This window comes from Trichomonas vaginalis, chromosome V (assembly GCF_026262505.1).
Source record: "Trichomonas vaginalis G3 chromosome V, whole genome shotgun sequence".
NCBI classification, from domain to species: domain Eukaryota; phylum Parabasalia; order Trichomonadida; family Trichomonadidae; genus Trichomonas; species Trichomonas vaginalis.
Window position 1 is genome coordinate 26,069,605 of NC_067207.1, and position 23,325 is coordinate 26,092,929.

The 23,325-nt window shown below is 34.8% G+C and overlaps 12 protein-coding genes and 3 pseudogenes across 15 annotated transcripts, besides 3 other annotated features; 6 read left to right on the forward strand and 9 right to left on the reverse strand.

The window, feature by feature from the left end:
- Nucleotides 1–9,123: part of a mobile genetic element that runs on past the window's edge.
- Nucleotides 562–1,388, forward strand: TVAGG3_0404520 (annotated as a pseudogene). Its single transcript has one exon. A coding segment is annotated over exon 1 (827 nt).
- TVAGG3_0404530 lies at nucleotides 1,405–2,273 on the reverse strand (annotated as a pseudogene). The gene has a single exon. A coding segment is annotated over exon 1 (869 nt).
- TVAGG3_0404540 (protein of unknown function, DUF4108 family) lies at nucleotides 2,776–3,195 on the reverse strand (the record flags this gene model as incomplete). Its single annotated transcript, XM_001316201.1, has 1 exon — nucleotides 2,776–3,195. The coding sequence occupies one exon, from the start codon at nucleotides 3,193–3,195 to the stop codon at nucleotides 2,776–2,778; it is 420 nt and encodes a 139-aa protein (XP_001316236.1).
- On the reverse strand, nucleotides 3,662–4,416 carry TVAGG3_0404550 (uncharacterized protein; the record flags this gene model as incomplete). The annotated part of the gene is made up of 1 exon (XM_051232867.1): nucleotides 3,662–4,416. A coding segment is annotated over one exon (755 nt), but the record flags the coding sequence as incomplete, so codon positions are not given.
- Nucleotides 9,124–10,999: 1,876 nt separating the features above from the next.
- On the reverse strand, nucleotides 11,000–11,477 carry TVAGG3_0404560 (protein of unknown function, DUF4106 family; the record flags this gene model as incomplete). The annotated part of the gene is made up of 1 exon (XM_051232868.1): nucleotides 11,000–11,477. A coding segment is annotated over one exon (478 nt), but the record flags the coding sequence as incomplete, so codon positions are not given.
- Nucleotides 11,478–13,647: 2,170 nt separating this feature from the next.
- Nucleotides 13,648–13,890, forward strand: TVAGG3_0404570 (serine threonine-protein phosphatase family; the record flags this gene model as incomplete). Its single annotated transcript, XM_051232869.1, has 1 exon — nucleotides 13,648–13,890. The coding sequence occupies one exon, from the start codon at nucleotides 13,648–13,650 to the stop codon at nucleotides 13,888–13,890; it is 243 nt and encodes an 80-aa protein (XP_051102599.1).
- Nucleotides 13,891–13,894: 4 nt separating this feature from the next.
- On the reverse strand, nucleotides 13,895–14,743 carry TVAGG3_0404580 (uncharacterized protein; the record flags this gene model as incomplete). Its single annotated transcript, XM_051232870.1, has 1 exon — nucleotides 13,895–14,743. The coding sequence occupies one exon, from the start codon at nucleotides 14,741–14,743 to the stop codon at nucleotides 13,895–13,897; it is 849 nt and encodes a 282-aa protein (XP_051102600.1).
- A 592-nt stretch (nucleotides 14,744–15,335) lies between these two features.
- Nucleotides 15,336–15,938: a mobile genetic element.
- Nucleotides 15,939–16,350: 412 nt separating this feature from the next.
- Nucleotides 16,351–23,325: part of a mobile genetic element that runs on past the window's edge.
- On the reverse strand, nucleotides 16,532–16,852 carry TVAGG3_0404610 (uncharacterized protein; the record flags this gene model as incomplete). Its single annotated transcript, XM_001294920.1, has 1 exon — nucleotides 16,532–16,852. One exon carries the CDS (start codon nucleotides 16,850–16,852, stop codon nucleotides 16,532–16,534), a length of 321 nt encoding a protein of 106 aa, XP_001294921.1.
- Nucleotides 17,002–17,529, reverse strand: TVAGG3_0404620 (protein of unknown function, DUF4107 family; the record flags this gene model as incomplete). Its single annotated transcript, XM_001294919.1, has 1 exon — nucleotides 17,002–17,529. One exon carries the CDS (start codon nucleotides 17,527–17,529, stop codon nucleotides 17,002–17,004), a length of 528 nt encoding a protein of 175 aa, XP_001294920.1.
- On the reverse strand, nucleotides 17,758–18,074 carry TVAGG3_0404630 (annotated as a pseudogene). The gene has a single exon. A coding segment is annotated over exon 1 (317 nt).
- On the forward strand, nucleotides 18,686–19,540 carry TVAGG3_0404640 (protein of unknown function, DUF4106 family; the record flags this gene model as incomplete). Its single annotated transcript, XM_051232871.1, has 1 exon — nucleotides 18,686–19,540. The coding sequence occupies one exon, from the start codon at nucleotides 18,686–18,688 to the stop codon at nucleotides 19,538–19,540; it is 855 nt and encodes a 284-aa protein (XP_051102601.1).
- TVAGG3_0404650 (uncharacterized protein) lies at nucleotides 19,963–20,487 on the forward strand (the record flags this gene model as incomplete). The annotated part of the gene is made up of 1 exon (XM_051232872.1): nucleotides 19,963–20,487. A coding segment is annotated over one exon (525 nt), but the record flags the coding sequence as incomplete, so codon positions are not given.
- Nucleotides 20,804–21,568, reverse strand: TVAGG3_0404660 (uncharacterized protein; the record flags this gene model as incomplete). The annotated part of the gene is made up of 1 exon (XM_051232873.1): nucleotides 20,804–21,568. One exon carries the CDS (start codon nucleotides 21,566–21,568, stop codon nucleotides 20,804–20,806), a length of 765 nt encoding a protein of 254 aa, XP_051102603.1.
- TVAGG3_0404670 (organellar and viral DNA polymerase type B) lies at nucleotides 21,586–22,085 on the forward strand (the record flags this gene model as incomplete). The annotated part of the gene is made up of 1 exon (XM_051232874.1): nucleotides 21,586–22,085. A coding segment is annotated over one exon (500 nt), but the record flags the coding sequence as incomplete, so codon positions are not given.
- TVAGG3_0404680 (organellar and viral DNA polymerase type B) lies at nucleotides 22,432–23,286 on the forward strand (the record flags this gene model as incomplete). Its single annotated transcript, XM_051232875.1, has 1 exon — nucleotides 22,432–23,286. A coding segment is annotated over one exon (855 nt), but the record flags the coding sequence as incomplete, so codon positions are not given.

Below are 23,325 nucleotides of genomic sequence, written 5' to 3' on the forward strand. Positions count from 1 at the left end.
GTAGCAGTACTTTTACTGACAGTAGCAGTACTTTTACTGACAGTAGCAGTACTTTTACTGACAGTAGCAGAGATTTTTATCGTCCAACTTTACAAATTTAAACTTATATCGTTCTATTTTCTTCACTAGGGTCTAACACCAAAGTAACCTTACAAATGTAAACTTATATCGTTCTATTTTCTTCACTAGGGTCTAACACCAAAGTAACCTTACAAATGTAAACTTATATCGTTCTATTTTCTTCACTAGGGTCTAACACCAAAGTAACCTTACAAATGTAAACTTATATCGTTCTATTTTCTTCACTAGGGTCTAACACCAAAGTAACCTATGTACATGAAATTTCACTGCATAAAAGGAAAAAACCTGCGCGAATCGGGATTTGAACCGATGTCTTCGACGCCTGTAACGAGGTAGCCCATACCACTGAGCTATGAGCCGCTTGCATATTTTTAAGTAAAATATAGTATATTTGTCATATAGTGAAGGATGACCAAACTTTAAAAAAATAAAACTAACTTTATTTTATTTATTTTTTTTATTTTGTATGTAAAGACAGATATGTCAACAACAGAGAACACAACAACAGTTATAGTCCATGAAGCTATAAATGAAGAATACGAGTGGGTTCAGTTTAACAAACAGTTACGTCTCATTCGTTCGGTCAAAGACGATATGTACCAAATGCAAAGTATTTTGAATGCTCTTCTTTCTACAAAGCAAGCATATCATTGGTTTGAAAACCAACAGACAAAAGAACTTTTAGAAGAATTTCCTCATATGTTTGCGACCCTCGAAAAACCGAGGGTCGAGATTCCGTACGAAAATCGTAAAAATTTGTCAAATGGTTTGAGAGGCTGGTATGTACATAGACTTCTTGTAAATGCTGTTGCAATGTGGGCTTCACCTCGTTATGCTTGTTATATTTTCATGATGTTAGATGAAATTCATAGACAAGAACGTGAAGAGATGGAAAAGAAACTTCAAGCAAAAGATGAAGTCATTGAAGCAAAAGACAAAAGCATTCAGAAAAGAATACCACGTTCGGTACCAAAAGGTAAGGAAAAGAACTATAAGTATATGATTTATACTGAAGAGTTGGAGAAAGAAGAAGACAGAGATATGGTTATGTTGCATTTAGTCAGAAGAAACAACAAAAGCTTTTACGACCTTGCTAAGATTTACAAATCTGACAGAAATTGGTTCTATCGCGAAAACTTACCGATTTCAATGACCCCAAATGAAGATGTGAAACAAATAGTTCAAGATACGTTACCTCAAACACACTATGATATTAAAGGTTGTACAATTCTTACCTTCAAAGAAGACTTACCGCTACTGAGGAAAAAATAAAAGAGTATTTTGACAACTTCAAACAAGTAGAGTAGATGAACCATTTATTTTTTACGCTTGACTTTTTACAATTTGAACTTTGTTTGCGTAGATATGAATTCTGAAAGAAGTATGAGGGTCTTGTATGACTTTGTACTTCTCCCATAGTTCATGTCTGTCAACTTACCTGCCATGGACTCTTTCATAAGTTCCATGAATCGTCTTCGACAATCCGGGGAAAAGTACAATGTCAGTAAGTATTCTCTTTACATCCTTACTTAAACTCTTGGCTGTCTGTACACAAATGACAACTGAAATGTTAAAGTGTCTGAGCTTCTTAAGAATTCGACACATGTCTTGTTCTCTATTCTTTAACAAAGGATGACAAGCAAAGTCATCTAAGATAAGAAGACATCTATGAGGGTACGTTTTCCAATCGTAAGATTGCAATTTCTTCGAAATGTATTCTATCTCTTTCTGTTTGTTTCTGAAGTGTTTTCTTCTCTAATATTCTCTGCATTTCCTCATTTGGGTCTTTAAACTTCGAATTGACATACTCATTTATAGCATATACTTCAAAACCCTTCTTTGGTACTTCTTTATCAATCTAACAACTCAGAGTCTTTTATACATACTAACTTAGACTTCTTTATAATATCTTTGAACGAATTGACGGTTTGGTCAAATTGACCCGAAGTACTACAAATGACAACTAACTCATAGAATGGGTTCTTCTCATCTAGTTCTTGTTGTTGTGCAGCCATTTTAAGATAAGTGAAGTCTTACCCGACCCAGGTGGTGCAATTAGACCTGTTATACATTCTGAGCAAATAAGAACTTGTCATGTATGGGTTTATCTGAGCATTTTCCAACTTCCTCTTGTTCTTATTTAAAACATTCTCAATTTTTTTGTCAATGTCAGCAAACTTTTTTTCTAACATATTTTTTAGAAAAAATTAAAATTTTTATCTTTAGAAAATGTCTAGCGATTTCGCTATCTATATTCGAGACAAACTTTTTGACAGCAAAACATCTGTAGACCATAAAATCTTACATAGTGTAAACAAGAAAGGGAATTTGTTCTAAAGTTCTGTTTCTGGGAATATGACAGAACCATAAAACATTAAGCAGAGCAGTCTTAAAATTTGTCAATGACAGACTTGTTGACAGAGATGACGCCGATTGGAAGATGAAGTCCAACAAAAGTTCTTAGAATGCAAAGAAGACACATGCGCTGTTCTTGAAGATGAAATAGAAAACAGAATAGAAGAGCTATTAAAGACAAAGAACTTTTACATAAATATGGTTGCGCCAAATTTGACATAACTCCACCAGAAAAGAAGAAGAGAGAAAAGAAAGAAAAGAAAGTAGAAGAAGAGAAGAAAGAACCCGAGCCAGTTCCAGAGAAAAAGAAATTTGACATGTAAAAATAAAATTTTATTTTTAGAACATTTCTGGGTCAATGTCAATGTTCTCTTCCTCTTTAGGAGCAAACACTGGCTTAGACTCTAAAATCTTTTTACCCAATTTACCTTGAACTTCAACTATCTTAGACTCATAATATTCATAGTCGTCTGCTTTCTTTGGTTCATAAGGTATAACAAGTTTGTATGCTTTGCCTTCTTTAAGGTTTGAAAACCTTCTGTCAAAACTTTCTTTGACTGCTAACAAACCTTCTATGTCTAAGTCTTCAAATTTCGCACCATTTTTAGTCACAATAGCAAACTTAACTGGTTCGATGTTCCAAACTTTGCTGAATGAAGACTTTTCAAAATGGTAGAAGTAAACATTCAAATATGTGAATGGGTCTAGTTCTTCTTTAAGTCCTGACATGTACTTGTTTACTGAGATGAATTTCGTCATCTTTTCTATCGGATAAAAAAATATTTTTTTTTAAATTTACTCATAAAAATTTTTCTTTGTATATACACCATTCTGTACGTCTAAAAGACTTTTGACATTTGCCAAGAATGTTCGTTTAGACGCTGTCATATAACCATATTCTTGACAATATTGTTTATACGAATCGTACAATGACCTTTCATCTAATGACACAAAGTCAGTTTCATCTATGAACAGTTCATATACACTCTTGTTTGCTTCTAACAATGTTTGTCTCTCTTCGGTATGTGGAATTTGTCTTGGATTGAACTTTGAAATATCTAATGTCATAAAATATGAGAACAAGTGGTTGTAAAAGTCAGATGTCAAAGTTTCTGCTAAGTCGTCAAAATATTCTGTATCTTGCATATGAGAATCTGACGTTCTGACAACTACATATCTTCTGTCAGAACTTTCTAACTTCATCGGAACAGCATTGTTTGAAACCATAATGAAGTTTGCAACATTTTCACAAACTCTTTGGTCTTTATATTTTCTTTCAACAACTCCAACTTTGTCTGTTATAAGACTCTTCAAAGCATCTGAGTTCAAAACTTTTGTTGTATCTATACTTTGAAGTTCATTGCAAACTATAAGTTTCATATTCTCTATTGAGGAGTTAAACTTGCCACAGATGTTTTCTAAGTTTGTCATATTCGGATTCGAATAACCTTCTAACAGTTTGCACAAAATATCTGTAAAGAAAGTATTCTTACCTGTTCCTTGTTTTCCAATTATAATGAGAGCAGTTTCATTTTTAGCACTTGGATGTTGTAAGATGTTTGCAAACCAACATAAGATATACTCATAGACTCTTTCGTTTCCATTGCATATAATTTCTTTGACATGGTCTAACCAAGCTTCTATAATACTGTGTTTCCATTCTACTTGTTCGTATTTATATCCAGTGAAGATAGAATAGAAGTTTGGAGATGGTGTATAAAACTTTATACCACGAACTGAAAAATCTTCAAGTTTTGACAATAAGATATCCCAAGCATCTAACATCTTCATGCCAACTTGTACAACTTTTATTTTCTTAAGTTTCTGTCTACATTCTTGTTCAGACACTATTGTTGCTCTTGGTTTGTTAAAGACAACATCCCATTCTTTCATGACATAACATTCTGGGGCAGAGTCAACATAAATGACTAAACGTTTCAAATTCTCGACTGCTTTGTTATAGTCTCTAAATGGACACATATTTCTGAATGCTTGGAAGTCATAAAAATCTGAAACATCTATTCTGTACATTTTTATAAAAATAAAAAAAAATATTTTTTTTTATTCTTGACTTTGTTGTTGCATTTGTTGCATTTGTTGTTCTTGAGCTATTTGTTGTTGAAGTTGTTCTTGTAATACAATACTTTCACCAGTTGCATCTTCCAATTCGAAACTTTCTGCCGTCATTGACAAATACATAGGACATAAAAGTTTTACAGGAACAAAGTTTGCGTCAACTAATGTCAACGTTATACTTGCCAAAGTGTTTGAGTTCACTAAGGTTGAAATTCTGCATTCGAATGAACAATAGGCAAACCAGCAGAGAAAGTATTGTTTATACGCATAAGTATCTTTTGGTCATAATAGTTTCTGTCAACATTCGAATAACACTTTGAACCTAAGTTTGAAACAATATATAAGATTGGTGGCTTAATGTCAATGGAATAGACATTCCTTGTATGACACCTTTTCCTGTATAGGAAACTGTTGGTAGTAAAAACCAGAAATAAGTTTTGTATTATAGCTCATATCGTTTATAGTAAACTCAGTCGGACATCCAAACATAATGAAACCTGCTCTAGTTGCAGCACATGTTACACCTGTACTTAAAGTATTAAATAAGTCAACAAAACCTGTTGGTGGTATATCTGAGTAAGTATCTTCAAAGGAGTATTTTTTACCATTCACAACAATAAAGTCTTCTGGTGTCAAAAGAGCAAAACAGGCTTTAGTCGTCATTGTGTTTAAGGTTAGTTTACAATATCGTCCTTGAGGACTTTGTAAGTTTGTTGTTATAGAATTATATGACTCGGGGTTTTTAGTCGTAATAGTATAAACCATTATGTCTTCTGCCATTTATATATATTTAAAAGTTTTTCTGAAAGTGGAGAAGAACTTCATCTAAACTTTCACATGGGTTTCTTGAAGTTCTCTGTCTAAGAAGTTCAAATATTTTGTAAAGACATAGAACTTTCCTTTGTCTACACGAACAAACAAAACAGGGTCTTTCATATCGTTCAAAAGTGTGTAAAGTCCTTTACATGAAATAAAGTCTATATTATTTTTCTTCAAACATCTTTCAAGAAGTTTTGACATTTTACTTAGCAAATAAATTTTAATGAAATGTTGTGGTCGTCAAATATTTTTATGACGTCTGGGAAACTATACTTTAAGTTCAACGTTTCACCTCCTTTCATAACGTATATCTTGTCAATGACATTATATGAAACACCACAGCAACTAATGTCGGGTTCTATTTCTTTGATGTTTATATCGTCTGCCTCTGTCAAAAGTTTCAATAGTTCTTTCAAAACTTCATGAGGTGCAATGACATATGAGTTCACTTTTACAGGGTTGTGTTCGACCAAGTTTAACATTATACTTAAAGCTTGACAAATCTTCTCCTGAGTTTGAAGTTTGTCTTTCAGTTGTTGGTAGTCGTTTCGAATATCTGCAACAGAACTTAAGTCTCTGCTAACTTCAGGGTATGTTGGTTGTTCTTTTACAGGAACAATTGTTATTACCATCTTCGTCCTCGTATGGTTTCCCCACTTCAACATCTCTGTCTTTGACATGACAATAACACTTTGACTGTTTGTTTGAGTTGGTGAATTTAACTTCACATCTGCCACCGCCATTAAACCTTTTGAAACACTTACGCTTCTATTTTTCGGAAATGACATTTTACTTAGAATAAAAAGATGGACGTATTCGAGTATCTCTTCGAATTGAAGCAGAACAAAGTTTACACACACAAACAATACAAATACATTGACAGAATAGTTCTTTATACAAACAATGGTAAATGTTATAGAATAGCAATATTTGCTGAACCAAAATATTTCCATAAAGCAAAGAAAGTTGGTATAACTGAAATGGTGAAAGTTCTTGAAGCAGACAAAAATATAACAACAAAACTGACCGATATTTCTAAAGGAAAGTTTATAATACAATATTATGTCAAAACTGGCGTACTGTCAATATTTGACGGAGAGAAGTCAGTTCAAGAACAACTTACTGACCTGCTGCCAAAATCTGCTCGATGAAGCTGTCGTTATGCCAATCTGAGGAGCCCCGGCAGGTTTCATCGAACGAATCTTCAAAAGAGCATCTTCCGTGAAAAGTGCTATTGGTTTTGTAAACTTCTTTGCTTTCAATTCATCTGGACCGTCTCTGTCACCAGTATATTGTATTTGTACAGTACCAACAGTTGAAATACCACCCATAAAGTCTTCTGAGTCAGCAAATGGAATGCCAAGCCAAAAGTTTGAACGGTCTCCATTTGTATATTGAGTTTTTTGACCTCCTGTATGGGTCCATACTTTCACATATGGCATAATAGAACTTTGCATTTCAGGGTTAATGGTTGTTGTGAAGTTGTTGTTAAAGTTCATAGCATCTAATGTCAAGTTGTATGACCTCATATCCTCAACTGTAGAATATTCTTCTCTTGGATAATATTTGCCATCTATGTTTATATGATATTTAATACCAGGTTGTAGAAACAAGAATAGTCATTTATAGTTCGTCTGAACAGTACAAACATAGTATCTGCATGTTTCATTGCAGTTGTTAAAGCAATATCTGTTCTTGCACCTGGGTCAGCACTTTGGTTTCCAACTTCACCTGCAAAGTCTTTGACAGATATTGGTGTATAGGGAACATAAGTGGAACTGCAATATATTTGGCAGCTAAAGCATTTGAAATATCTGGGTCCAACATATAGACTGCAAGTCTGCTTTCTATTCTCTTGCATTTCAAATTTTTCGCATGTAAACTTAACTGGGTCCCAAGCAGTTCCAGCAGCATTGAAATAATAGTTTACTTCATTGTTGAAGTTTGAGAAACCAAAGTCTAAGTCAACTTTGTCTTTGCAAAATTCAGCGAATGACGTTTGATTTGTTCCCTTTACGTCTGTAATAGTGAATGGGTCTTGTTTGTGCAATGACTAAGTTTTTTTCTTGGAGTAAGTTCGATAGAAATTTTCCTGCCCAGTTTGGCAAGTATCTTAAAACCTGAAGATGAGGAAAATGACAAAGGAACTCTAAGTTTCAGTTTTACTTTAGTGGCAGCAGTTCCATCTGAACCAGAAAGGTTAACATAAACTCCTGAACGTTAGGTCAAGTCTTCTTATTTTCTCAATAGTTGCATACTGGTCTGTTTGTTCTCTCGCTTGTGGTTGTACTGAGTTTCTCAAAGCGAACCATTCATAGTTTGCCCATGTTACTGTTTGAACTAAGTCAGAGTTAGAATATATCTTATATCCCATGAAAACTTCCGGAGCATATTGGTATCCGACATAGAAAATTCCATTGCAACCTTTCTTGTCAGACAACTTGGCAGAAGGTTTTATTTCAATGTCTTGTTCCACGTAATAAGAATGAGTTGTCAATAGAAAATAATATGAAACCTGTCGCAAGCAATATCTACTGTTGTTGAAGAACCTTCTCCAAACTCACCTACGTTTCCATAAGAAACAGCAGTTGTATATTCGTAAGTTCCAGGAACTATTTCTGACCTTCTAATGGCATTGTCGCATTCGTTATACCATTCGGAAACATTTCCGTTCATGGCATCCAAAACTGTTGGCGTATAATTCTGAGCGGCGTACATTTCATATGGGTAAAAATATAGAATAGTTGGATTTATGTGTCATAATAGAACCCACGTGGACCAAGCTTTACTTTCTTCCTGGCTGAGTTTTTAACTCTTCTTTTTCCTTCATTGCCACTACTTTCACTAGATGGAGTTACTTCTTCACTACTTTCACTTTGTTCTACTCTTCTCTTCTTCTTTGGTGTCGCTTTTGGTAACTTGCCCTCTGCTTCAAGTTGTTGCATCTTTGCCTCATGTTCACCTAGTATGTTGTAAATTTCCCATGTCCTTTTTGCCTTTGGGCTCTGGTCGCCCATCTCAGGTAACCTATATCCTAGAAAGATTTTGTCATAGTTTGTATTTGAGTCTTCGCTTATTGTTTGCATGACTCTTTCCTGAGTTTCCGGTTCAAGCTCTTCAAACAGAGCTTGTCCATATGAATAAGCTCGTTTCCAAAATATATGTTTTTGTAGCCATTCTGGTTTTCTTTCCATGTTACCAATAATATCTTTTGTGAATGGGAAAGCTTTTACCCAATGTTTCAGTCTTGCGTCATTTATTTCTGTAGTTGGTTTTATTTTGTCAAGGAACATGTTTTTCAATACTAACATTTCATTTGGTACTGTCCATTTGAGTTTTCTTAAATATTCATCCCTTCTCGGTTCATTGTCTGCAAAGTAAGTTTTTATGACATTTTGTAAACTTTCGTTTGCAAGGTCATGTACAATAGGTTCTCTTCCTTCTCTCTCCCTAACTTTCTTTCTAAACTCTTCACCAAATATACCATCTCTATGGTTCTGTGTAGTTCTTTGAGATAAATGTTCTAGAACGTCAGGTGTTATATTTCCATCAGCCATGTTCATTTCATACTGGTCCAAAATATCTGCATGTTTTCATATCTTTCAATGGCATTAAAGCCGCGCTGAAAATACCAGCTATATCTGGTTCACCATTCACTTCCATTGCGTCTACAACTTCTGGAATTGTGTTGTAAGTTTATGAACCACCTATCCGGATTAGCTTTATGACCCCATCTCATTGTAGTTCCATAGTCTGCAGAAACAAAAGTAGTTTTCCATATTGGTTAGGTTCTGAATGAACTTTAAACAATGTTTCATTTCTATATGTTTTGGTGAAATTTAACCTTTTATTTTCACCGAGTTCAGCCAAAGATTGAACGTTATATGGTCGTAAGTAAAAAGGATTGTTGTATTTGCGTACACTTTCTTTCAGTTCTTCCATTCTATGCTGAATATTTTCATCTGATGTTGGAGTCTTTTGTATGTCGGCGAACATTTTTCGATATTCTTCTACTATGTCAGCCGAATTTTTCTTAGACTCTTGGAAAGATTCCATATTCTCCGCATACTCTTGTTGAGGGTCAAGATTTTTCGGCTGTTCCAAATCTTCATCTAGTTTGTGAAGTTAGTTTCCAAAGGAGGGACTTGTTTGTTTTCCTTCAGGCTCTTCTAGCTGTTGTTGCTGAACTATTTCTTCCATGTCTGGTTGTATCTGAACTTCTTCCTGTGGAGTTTCTTGTACCTCATCTGCTGGCATTTCATATATTCCGAGACCGTTTTAAAAAAGTTCCCTATCTAAGTCATCCGGACTCATAAACCTTTCTTCTTTCGTTCCGTCTCTATTTTTTTACGCGTTTCATGAAGAGAGTTGAATCATCATTTAGCTCTGACACCAAATATCTCGGAGTAAATTCAGTCATGTCATTTGGATGATATGCTATTAAATCATATCCCTTAGCGAGCTTGTATTTTCCAGGTTTGAAATTATATCCCATTTGGTGCTGAACCATAAAGCTAAATAAGGTTCGGGTCAGTATTTCCTTCCTTGAACTTTCTAATAGCTTCTTTATATCTGTCACTAAAGTCAAGAGTATCTGGGTAACCATAGTCTTCCTTAAGCATTTTTAAGAATTCTTGGTTTCCTTGTTCTCTACTTCTTTTATGTCCTTGCTCTGTTTGTGGTTGTTGCTGTGCAGTGTTTGAACTGTTGGTTGTGGTGCAGTGTTTTGAACTGTTGGTTGTGGGTGCTGGATTTTGAACTGTTGGTTGTGGTGCAGTGTTTTGAACTGTTGGTTGTGGTGCTGGATTTTGAACTGTGTTGTTGTGTTGGTTGTTGTGTTGGTTTTGGTGCATGCCTGTGTCTGTGTCCATGTGACGATGTAAATGTTTTTAGGTAGTCCTGGTGCAGGTGCTTCTCTTGGAGGGTTTGGTGGTATATAATTCCACTAGCTAGTATATAAGTTCCACCAGCTGGTATATAAGTTCCACCAGCTGGCACATATGTTCCATCTGCAGCATAATGTCCTACCTGACTTTTCGTTTTTAAGAAAGCATTTACTAGGTCTGTTTTGGTCTGTTGTAACTCTTTTTCTTGACTTTCCACAACAGTTGCTCTAACGGCGTCATAGGCACTTTGAACTGCCTGTCTCGTTGCTGCATCTGTTATTTTCGTCATATTTTGTGCTACTTCTCTTAACTCGTTGTCGAAACCTTCAGACTTCAGTTTCTTTCCAGATGGAAGTCGTTCACTAGTTTCACCTACTATGAAGAGCTTCGAAGGCGTTCTTAAAGTCAGCATTCATTAAAGCTTCATTTGAACTGTCTTCATCCGCTTGTATTTTTGTCCTTATTGACCCTATAAGTTGGGCTGCTTTAGCGTTGGCTTGGGCATCTAACCAGTCATTATTAGCTTTATATATTCTGCGCTTTTCATTGCCTTTGCATGGCTGCGTCGTTATTTTTACTTTCTTGTGCTAAGTTTTCATACTGTACGGTTTGGTTTTGCAACTGTAAAAGTTTTTCTGCCTTTACATTTGCTTCAACTTCTTTTTTATACTCATCGCTATCCATATATGTCTTCAGGGCTTTTTGTTTTATTTCTTCATTTTCAGTACTTTATATTGAGTAGTATGGTTTTTTCAAATTTATAACATCTTGTTCCATTTTTGCTACTTCTGCTGCTTTTTCTGACACTTTTTTCGCATATTCCTCTGTACTTAGTTCTTTCAGTTGTTCTTCTTTCTTCTTTTTCTCTACGTTTAACTCATTGAGTTTCTTTGTGTGTCTGTCATATTCTAGTTTCTTTTCGTTTTCACTTATTTGTTTCTGTATGTCTATGTTTGACTTTTTGACATCTGTTATTTGATTTTTGAGTGAACTCAAATTCATTTGACTTTGAGGGTTATAAGCTGTTCCGTCTGCAGCTCCACCATAGCCTGCCATTTTCGCTAAAAGTGCCGCTCTTAAACCTCCACTCTGTGCACCAATAACTCGGTTTAAAAGCATAGGGTTGCTTGACATTTGTTGCAACATAGTGGGGTCATTCATCATTTGTTGTTGCAACTGTTGTTGTGGTGTCAGTTTTACTATTGGATGTTTCAATGCTCTCTTCCTCTTACGTATATTCTTACGTAGCTTACGTGGCATTTTAAGTGAAGTAAAAAAACGGTTTTTGACAGATGTTTATATGACACTTTTTGTTCAGCACAAAAAACTACTCGGTCAAAGTGTTGTCGGTTTTGTAAAATAACCGTCCTATCTCATTCTATAAGGGAGAAAAAGGCTTCTCAAAGTATACTTCCTTGGAACGCCTGTAACTTTTCCTGTAGCGACGATAAACCCTTACTTGTCCGGACAAAGTTATACTAAACATCTTCAGGGCTAGAGGGCACGAAGTGCCTGGAGGCCCCACTACCTTTTTTTTAATATAGATATTAAAGAGACTTTTTATATAATATTCATAAAGATTTTCCAAAAATATGATACCGCAAAATTAAAAAAGTGACGTCTTGAGTGGAGTCAAAGGTCGAAATTGCTAGCTAAATGTTTTTTAGCGAAATTGCGTATTGTACGTTTTTTTCGCAAAACGAAACCCTTAGACCATATTATTGAATCTTAGAATGAAAGCAATAAAATTTTGGACATTAATTTTGAATCCACATTTTTCTTTGAAAAAATCTCCCAGCCTCAAATGCTATCGAAATATTATGTCATCATACTCATTATATGCACTTTTGATTTATCTTATATTAATACATTCAATTGTGTAAAATTATAAATAGCCTGAGCAAAAAAAAAAAAAAAAAAAGGTAGTGGGGCTTCCAGGCGCGTTGCGCCCTCTAGCCCTGAAGATGTTTAGTATAAATGAAGTTTTTATATACGGGTCTTCCAGGAGCTTTTCACAAATTATATATGTTTTCATGTTTTGTCACTTTTCTGTCACTTTTCAGGAAAAAACATTTTTTTATATATATATTAAATGAATTTTACAAAACCACCGTTACCCTTCTTTGGAAATAAGAGTAGATGTAAAGATATTCTATTGAGAGAACTTAAGAAACTACCGAATGGTCTAACATTTGTAGATTTGTTCGTGGAAGTTTCTATATATCCCATGTTGCCATACAATATTCCCAGACTCAAAGATTATATGCAATGACTTCGACAACTATATGGACCGTCTCAAACATATACCAGACACAAACAATATATTGAAAGAGTTAAAAGAAAAGATACCTATAGGTAAGATGGAACGTATACCATTAGATAAGAAAAATATTGTGAGAGAGGTTTTGAAAAAAGCAGAATATATAGACTGGGATAGTATATTCTGCTAGACTATTATATAGTGGTTCTATAAGAGTTCATGACATTGAAACACTTATGTCAAACGTTTTATATCTTAACTATACAAATGTTTTCAAAGAGGACATAGAAAAATATATTGAGGGTATAGAGTTTGTGAGATGTCATTGGACAGAGTTGTATGAAAAATATAAAGACAAGGAAAATGTTTTTCTTTATAGTGGACCCGCCGTTCTATAACACAATGCGATTTTCAATACCAAGTAGACTGGACTTTGAGAGACTCTTTAGAAACTTTAGACGTTTTACATAACTGTCCATGCTTTTACTTTACATCCGATAAAAGTGGTTTGGAAACCGTTATGAGATGGTTAGAGGACATACATGCCTATGAGTTTAGATATGACAAGATAGAATATGAGAGAGGTCCTATAAACCGGAGAAAGTGTCATAACAAAGAAATTTTACTAGTAAGTAAATGTGGTTTGAAATAGGACTACTTGTTTTAGGTTTTTTCCATTGTGTCATTTATTTCTTTGACGTGCAGAAAAGTACAGAGAATATGAAGATGAACCAATGCCTGCAAATGTTCAGCATATGTACTCGTAAGAGATATTTTTATCTAATATTAAATGGAGCACAGAACTTAGCGAATGCGCAGCAACCTGGACAACCAAACCCAGAGAATATTCCAAATTGAAGTTAGAATACAAACTGCAATGGCAAACTATGGTCAAGTGCCAACAGATGTACAAATGCAACTGCCATGTCAAATGACGCTGCGTTAGGTTTGCCACCATGGTATGCAAATATGAGATGAAAGAGTTTTTAACAAACCCTGAAGTGGGATATAAACAACTTTATGCAGATGACGCGAACACAGGAGTTGACCCAGAATATGTTTTCTACCAGAGGAGAAACAGAATGTATTGAGCTCCAGTTAAAGAATGCTATGGAACTCAACAGGAAACGTAAGAGACTAGGCGGACATTAGATTTTTACACGTAGTAAAATGGGTTTCTTCAGTAGTATTGGAAACTTCTTCAGAAGAGTTGGAAGAGGTATATGGAATGGAATAAAAACCGTAGGAAGAGGAATTTGGAACGGTGTCAAAAATATTGGTAAAAGAGTAGGTCAGTTCGTTGGTATTATACCTAAAGACCCTGAACCAGAAGAACAAGCTCCTGTTATACAACAGCCTGAACCTGCACCACAGTCTAGTTGGCAACCAAATCCAACACCTCAACCGTATTAAAAAATTATATTTTTACCGTTCGATAGTAGTTGTATATGAAACTAAGTTCTAAGTAAAACGCATGGTATAATGGAATTATTCTCTTTCTTCCATCTGTTGTAAACCATACTTGAAAGTCTGAAATACTTCCACTTGGTGGTTCATATAGCTTTGTAGGTTTTTCGTAAAAGTCATTTGCCAAGCATAAAAAAGAGTTTTGGGCGCCAGAAAATGAAGCATGAACTATAATAGCATCTGAGTCGAAAACATTTTCATATGTTCCATTAGGGTTTTCGACTTCATAAAAGTCCGGGTGTACTGGATATGCTGCAGGCTGATTTAACATCCTCATAAATCTATACCATGCCAAGTTGTTATATTTTGTAGAAATATAAACGTTTTCTCCAAGGTCTTCTATTCTATTGATTTTAACAGTTGCATTTTTCCTGTCATAAATAATATCGAGATGGTACTCTCCCTCGTCAATGTTGTACTGTTTTGCATATTCGAGATAGATATCGTTTATTTTTTCTTGAAAAGCTTGAAGAGTTGTTTCTAAGTTTACAAGCAAATTCACTTGTAAAAGTTTTCCCTGTTCAAATTTCTCATACATACGTTTTTCTTTGTTATAGTATCGAACTTCAAAACCGACTGTAAATGGGAAACCATGTATGGCTTCTGAAATGAACTTCATTCTACGAAAGCCAATAGCTTTTGTGACAGATGGGTCTCTTAGCCATCTTAGTGGGTAGTCAAAACGATAGCCTTCATGCTTTACGGTCTCTGTCTCAAACTTTTGACCGACATTAGTAAAAAGTTCATCTAATGGTTTAGTTGTAGCAACTCTAGAATTTTCTTTTTCTATTGAAAGCATATTTTATCTAGAATAAAAATGTCAAATGAAACAGCGTCTATGAGAGAAATACAACACAACCGACAACTCATTATACAAGCTCTAAATAAGAACACAACAAACTTTTCAAACTATTCTAAGATATCTGAGTCATTGAAAGAAGGAAACTTAAAACTGACATTAAACCCAATGACAGATGAGTTTCTGTTTCAAGACAATAAGAACCATACTGTTTGTATAAATCCAACAAAAGGAACTTTAAACGAGAAACCTATAAATGAACTTCTTTTGAAAGCAGATGTTGGCAACAAAGCTGACAAAGAATATGTAGACGATGCAATAGCAAAAAGAAGAAGAAAGAGCTAACAAAGCTTATGCAACAAAAGAACATACTCATCCTGAACTAGCAGACAAAACATATGTTGACAATAAAATGTCAAGTGAAGTGACAAGAGCTGAAAACGAATATTCTAAAAAGACTCATATACATTCTATATCTGAAATAACAGACTTACAAGAAACCTTAAACAGGAAAAGTGACGTTGGACATACACATACCATTGCAAATATTACAAACTTACAAGAAACCTTAAACAGGAAAAGTGCCGTTGGACATACACATACCATTGCAAATATTACAAACTTACAAGAAACCTTAAACAGGAAAAGTGACGTTGGACATACACATACCATTGCAAATATTACAAACTTACAAGAAACCTTAAACAGGAAAAGTGCCGTTGGACATACACATACCATTGCAAATATTACAAACTTACAAGAAACCTTAAACAGGAAAAGTGCCGTTGGACATACACATACCATTGCAAATATTACAAACTTACAAGAAACCTTAAACAGGAAAAGTGACGTTGGACATACACATACCATTGCAAATATTACAAACTTACAAGAAACCTTAAACAGGAAAAGTGACGTTGGACATACACATACCATTGCAAATATTACAAACTTACAAGAAACCTTAAACAGGAAAAGTGCCGTTGGACATACACATACCATTGCAAATATTACAAACTTACAAGAAACCTTAAACAGGAAAAGTGACGTTGGACATACACATACCATTGCAAATATTACAAACTTACAAGAAACCTTAAACAGGAAAAGTGACGTTGGACATACACATACAAGTTTTACAACTTTTACAGCAGATGATATTACACTAAACACAACCTTGCCAAGTAAAGGTCCAACAATACCACGGCAACAAGTCTTGTAGATACTTTGATATCTAATGACAATAGTATTATACATCTAAGACAGGAACTCAATGTGCTTAAACAAATTTTGCCGAATCTTATTTACCCGGTTGGCTCATTATATGTTTCAATGAACTCTACCAGACCAGAAGTAGTATTTGGTTTTGGAACTTGGACTCAAATAGTCGACAGGTTTTTGTATTGTGCAAACTCTTCAAAGGAAACAGGTGGAAGTAAAACGATTTCAGGTGAAAACTTACCTGCGCATAGTCACTACATAGATTTAAGTACATCTCGAGAAGGTTGGCATAAGCATAGATATTGGGATTGGTCAAGAATGACAAAAGGTAAAGGATATGATGTTAAAGACGACGTTGAGTTTGCTATAAATTGTTACTGGAGTGAAGTTAGTATACATATCATGGGTACGGTGGCACTGCGTTCCACCTTACTCATTATATGTGAATTTGACACTTTACGAAACCGTTAACGTATATTTTACAACACAAACGACAACACTAACTTAACCTTAAATATTTACAAAGCCGCCAACCACTTCACCTCACTAATGTAAAAATAAACGTTCTCACTTACAAAAGTATTGCAACTCCTCCCATTGCTGTGCTTCATATAACAGCTCATAATCTTCTGACTCACTTTCTTCTTCATATAGGTCAAAATCACTGTCATAGTTTATACCTGTAAGTTTTGACAAAGCTAATGAAACACGTTTACCATTTGTATCTATTGCTTTTATATATCTCCCATTATGTTTGTTGTCGTAAACGCTCAAACTAACTTTACCCTTTCTCCCTCGTATCTGATAGAATGTATTTTCACGAGGAACAAAGAACAAATTCTTGAACTCATGACCGTTGTAGTTTGTTATCTCAATAGTTTTCGTCATTTATATAAATAAAATATAAAAATAAAATAAAAAATAAACTTAAAAATTAATGATATCACCACCCTCACACGTATGAAAACATCCATTTAAACTTAGGGTAGAAGGGTAGATCTAACCTCTTTTCTAACCTCTTTTCTAACCTGTTGAATTCATTGTTTTATAACTCTCTTCCTTGGTTTCTTTTTAGTTGCTTTCTTCACGTCTGTCTCCAACTTGACTGTCTTTCTTCTTCGTCCGTAATGATACCAGTTACTTCCACCAATCAATGGGTCAAATGGTCGTTCATAAGGGTTTCCATACATTCCATAGGGACCATACGGAAGAACTACTGGTGGAGAAGAAACATTTTCTTTAGTTCCATCGACTCTATTTAAATGCATTGTTTCACCTTTCATCTGGTCATTAAAGTCTTTTGCGTGTTTTGCAAACTCATCGTCCTTTCCTAAAGCATTTTCTGACTCAGTCGCAACTAAATTGGATGCTTTATTTATGAGCCCTATTTTATTTAATCTTAACTTCTTTGCAACCCAGCCTCCAATCTTCCCTTTATTTGCATCTAATGTCTTCGAAACCCTTCCTCCACTCATTTTATTTACTGCGTCATAAGCTCCAAGTGCTTTTGCTCCAAATGCTAATGCTTTTGTTCCCATTGCGCCTAAAGCTGCCCAAGCTACCATTTACACCATATTAAAATCATCTCTCTTCAATATTATCTCATAAAAGTTCTCGTTACTGGAGAAAGTCAATGAAACATAAGCGTTCTCACGGGCTTCGCCCTTACCGCTTTGCGGTCTATCTAACTTCTTTCTTATATCATCTATACGCTTCAAAATGTCTGAACAATTGCTAACATCTTCTACAATAGTTATTTCATCATGAATGACCTTCAAGAACAAGCTCATTTAATATGCAATTAAAATCATTTCAATAATGAGTCCATCCTTTCCATCTTTAGGTAGCACAACATCTTTCATTGAAGAAGGTTCGACAAGTCTTATGTTAAACTTACTGACAAAGTTTGTTATACTATAATGCTTCGGCGGCGAATACATGTAGTTTGAAAGACATAATATAGATTCTTCAGCAAATTCACTTATACTGGATTTTATAACAATGTTCTCACGAGACCAAATGCCACCAATTGACAATCTTGTAAGCAATCCTGCTGAACCTTCAACTGTAAACGTCGATGGTAACATTCCACGAAGGTCATCTATTGACATCGTTGAGTCACTGTATTTAAATATTTTCTTAAAGCAATCGTCATTATCTAACCATGCAATAGCTTTGAAGTTTTCATTCGAATATACATCTGCTTCATTAAATGTAAAACCTGACTTCTTTGCAGAGATGACTTTAAAATCTATTGAGTTTGTTTCAAAATTATATGCTATGGTAACTTCTGAAGGTAATGGATGTCCTTCCGCAGTAAGTTGTTCTCTCACTACCGTTTGAAGCTTTGTGTTAAAAACTTTCATGTCATCTCCTATATCTAAGTTCACATACACAGCAACAGGAAAACTATCTTGCTTCTTTGTTTCATCATTATACCTCAAAACATTAAAGTTCTTCAATAATATTGTTCTTCCTGCTGGAATACTTCGAACCTGTCTGATTTCAATAGCTTTCTCACCTCCTACATACTCTACCCAGTGTCTTGGATATTCATAAGTATACTGACTTTCTTGAATTTTGGTAGGTTTCATCATAACGTGTTCATAGTATATCTTTATACTCTTGTCAGTTAGACTCGGTGCTATGTTCTGAATATTTCTGACTTGCATTTTTAATGGAGATAAAATGAAGCATTTAATACATGACGTAGATGAAGACATGAATGAAACTACAGACAAACTTAACTCTTCTCTCATTCTTCCTTTCAGTAAGGACTATGAGTTCTGTTCAAATGGCGTTTATTTCTATTGTGGAAAGATGGGTTCAGGTAAGACATTTAACCTCATTCGTCATATACTCATAACAGAACGTTTAGGAAACGACTCTTACTATGACCAAATCATTATATCAGCAACTTCAGACTCTATGGACTCAACAGCGAAAACATTTATGTCAAAAGTTCAAGCCTCTGTCGTTAAAGTTCCAGACAGTGAACTCATTGAATTTCTTCAACGTTACATTCGACGTAAGAGGAAATATTATGCCATCGTTGAATTTATACAGTCAGGAATGCAAAAGACTTCAGAAGAGATGGAAAGAATTATTGACAAACACCACTTACGTCAATACTCAGGAGTTTACGATATGAAACGACTTACAAACTACATTCTGTCAAAACTTTCAAAATACCCCTTCAAAAAGTATCCTTCAAACACTCTGCTCGTTTGTGACGACTTCGCCGGAAAAGGTTTAGTGTCAAAACCTGACTCACCATTAGCTAACATCATTACTAAAGTCAGACATTACCACTTAACTGTAGCAATACTTATGCAAACATGGAGGTTTTTAGCTTTAAACATAAAACGTCTCATAACTGACTTCGTTATCTTTCAAGGTTTCTCACGTTATGATATTGAACTCATTTGGAAACAGTCAGGTATAACATTACCTTTTGAAGAAATTTGGGAAGCATATAAGTCTCTCATCTCTCCTCGTTCATACCTTGAGATTCATATCATGACTAATACCATTAAAGTCAAAAATATTCCATGGGAACGACCAACATTGTTTTAAAGTTTAACCTTCAATTGACTGATGGTAAACAAATTCCATGCATCTCTGTCGCCATTTCTGTTAATATTTTTGCTGTCATTCATATCATCCACTTCTCCATCCGTTAGCTTTTGAGGATATGTGTTAGAATAGCTGTTCTTAAATGAGGCTTTTCACCTTTGAGAGCATAAACTCTATAACTTTCTGCATACTTTTGTTTGAACCTCCTGAGCCATCATTGACATAAATTTTTATAGGCTTCCACCCTTTGTTCATGTTCCTGCTTCTTCCCTTAGCTCTTTTGTTCAGTAGTTCTACATCTTTATACACAGCACCTGTCTCAGTGAATTCAACAATATTTTCATTCGTTAGCTTTACATTCAAACCCTTGTCGAGTATAATTGTTCATTTCATACATATAAAAGGTTTTTATTCTATATGAAATGAGAAGCAAATCCATCTTAGCTGGTGCCGTTAATGTTCCAATTGAACCAACATCAAATGTTGACTCACGAACGACAAACAATATTGTCATAAAGAACTATAGTTCAGAGTGTTTGAAAGAACCAGAACCAGAGCTGAAATCCGTGAATTTAAACTCAGCTTCAAACGCTAACGCTACATCAGATGTTAAGTTAGAGTATCCACCACTGGACCAAATTCTTTCAAGAGAAGCCAACGACAATCCTTACACAAATGTTCAAACAAATCCTTCAGATAACGTAGACCATTACCTTCTTCAGTTATACCAAACAATTTTACTCAAAGACGATAAGAAGCTTTTGACAAATCTTATAAGCAAGAACCAAATAATTCTAACAAAGGAGGACCTTGAAAATGTTATATCACGAATAACAGGGAAACAATGTGTCATTGACTATCTCGACCCTGAAATCGAATGCTGTGGTCAAACTCCAATATTCATGAAAATAGGTAACATCCGCATCATTGAAACACCAGGAACTACAGGAGTTGAGTTTAAGTATAAATATTCGAATGAATATACAAAACTTTCAACAGAATATAAACTTTGCTTGAAATATGTTTTAGTAAATTAAAGCAATTTGTAATATCTATCCAAAACTTCTTCAACAGTATCGAACTCATCTTCATAATGCAAACCTAATCTTATTGACTTGGTGCAGTTTTCACTAACACAATATAGCGCTTTGCGCTCGGCGCCTTTGACGCCTTTTTCTGTTCTCTTGACTGACATAACTAACTCATTTGTTTCATCAAACAGCAACAACCAAAGTTCATGACCTAATACATAACATTCATACTTTATATTTTTAGCTCTGAGTTCTCTTGTAAGCTGTTGCATTTAATATTTTCTAAAAAGTCAACTTCAACAGTCATTCGCACTGGTGCCTTCAGTTCTACAGGCTCTCCTTGAAAGTCAACAAGTCTGAATTGCATGTCTTTCAAATTATGAGGACTAATGCGAATCCATTTACCTAAATGAGTTGCTATGACAGGAACGTTTGGAATGAACATTGAATTGACTGCATAACAGAAAGACTTATATTCTACTGAACCTTTACTATTAACTCCTGAAATACCTGTGACATTAGCTATTTTTGACTCAATGTACAAACAATTGCCATAACATACGTATGGAACAGATTTCATCTCAATCGTTTTGTCAACACTTTTCAAAGGAAATGTCATATGGTATGCACCCAAAAGAAGTTGTACTCTATGACTCATTCGTGTTATCTTAAACTCCTTCGCATAACTGAACTTCAATGTTCCCTCAGAAGAGAGTTTGACATCTATGTTGCCAATAGTTTCTTCATTTATGAGAGTATCTATGACTCCAGCAATTTTATCTATTCTATACTCTGCTCTGTTAGGAAATGTTATAAAACTTCTTTTGTCATCTATTTCAATCTCTATGAAATCTGTTTCATCTGTTATGACAAAAGTTGCGATAGTATTGAAGTCAACAACTCTGAAAGCAAGTGCTTCATTCTGAAGCCCTAAGTTTGTTTGTAGCTTTACTGTCCCGTATTCGTTTGGGTCTGTACTTTGCAAATAGAACAACATTTTATTCTCATTAAAATATGACTATTGCTGCATATGCGTATGAAACAAATGAAGCAAGAAGAGCACATGAACTAGTAAACGAAAACTCAACTTTAACCATTGAAGGCAATGATTTAGTCATTGACGATGGAAAAACTAAAAAAGTCATTGATTTCGATACTTTTAACACTTATGACCCATTCATTACAACAAGCAAGGTTCCCATCATAAATGATGGAACGGTGCAATATATAAATTCAACAGTAGATGCCTCATTAGTGAAAGTACTGAATGTTCTCATTGAATTGTTAAAGAGCTTTCGATTTGACGACAACATTAAATGCCTAAAGAATTTAGTCATGAATGAGAAACAAATTCTTGGCGTTGCTGGTAGCAGTAATGATGTACACCTTATGACATTAGAATATTATAACGAACATAAAGATGAACTGAAAGGAGAGAAGGGTGACACTGGACCTCAAGGACCACAAGGAATACAAGGAATACAAGGAATTCAAGGAATTCAAGGCGAAAACGGTTTGGATGGAAAGGATGGAAAGGATGGAAAAACTGCTAAATCATGGATATGGGACCTTATAAATACTGGTTTAACAGCTGCTTCATATGGAGTTCTTCAATACCAAATCGGAAAGATATGGGCAGTACTTGGTGAACAAGTTTTAGATGACGTTAAAAATGCTTTGAACTTCATTTCAAATGGTTCGGATACTATTAAAACTTTATCTGGTTGGATGCAAGAAACAAGGAGTCAAATAGATACTGTAAGACGTATAGCAAACAATGCACGTACGGGATTGGATACTTTACGACAAGCACAAAATACACTAAAGGAAGCAAATGATATTCTTGGCTCAGTATCAGACATGCATGAAGATTGGCTTAAAGGTATTGACAAATCTTTAAAAAATCACAGTCAGTCTATTACTGACTACAAGAAAAGTATAGATTTTTTACATAGTGCTATGGACGTACATGATGGAAGCATAAGGAACTTACTTAATGCTAACAATAACTTACCAGGAACTATTAAAGCATTTATAAAGTCCTTTGTAAAACCTGGTGCTCTAACATTTAGGTCTTTGAGAGCAAGAGCATTGAAGTCAAGAGATGCAGAAACTCCAACAGAACCTACAGAAGGAACTGAAACAACAGAAACTCCAAAAGAACAACCAAAACCAACAGCTAATGAAATATTGTTCGAATATTTTCCAAGGTACTCTGTTCTCATTGCATACATTCAAGAAATACTTAAGAAAGCAGACTTGACTTTAGGAGATGATGAAAGTTCTGTATATCTTTCGTTCCAGTTTCAAATAGCAGAACTTTTGAGACAGATATGCTTAATGTATGACAACATCTCTGATTTCACAAGATATGATGACGACCATGACCCCCAACACGGTGAAGAAGAAGTTTTACAAACATCCATTAAGACAGGAAAGGTTTTAACTCAAAGTCTCATTATTGACACCAAAGATGGCGAAGTGGACGTTCTTCAAGAGCTGAAGAAAAATACTTCTTCGGGAGGTGGTGGTAGGCATGAACTTGAAATAAATGAGATAGAAGAGAAATTAGCCGAAAAAGCAGATAAAGAACATAAACACAATATCTCCGATATAAATGAACTTCAAGCTACATTAAATAGTAAAGCGGACAAGAACCACGTTCATTATATAACTTCAGACGAACAGATTATAACGGACTACCATGGATATTTAACACGAAGTGATGAAGCGAAGACAAAAAATGTTAATGAA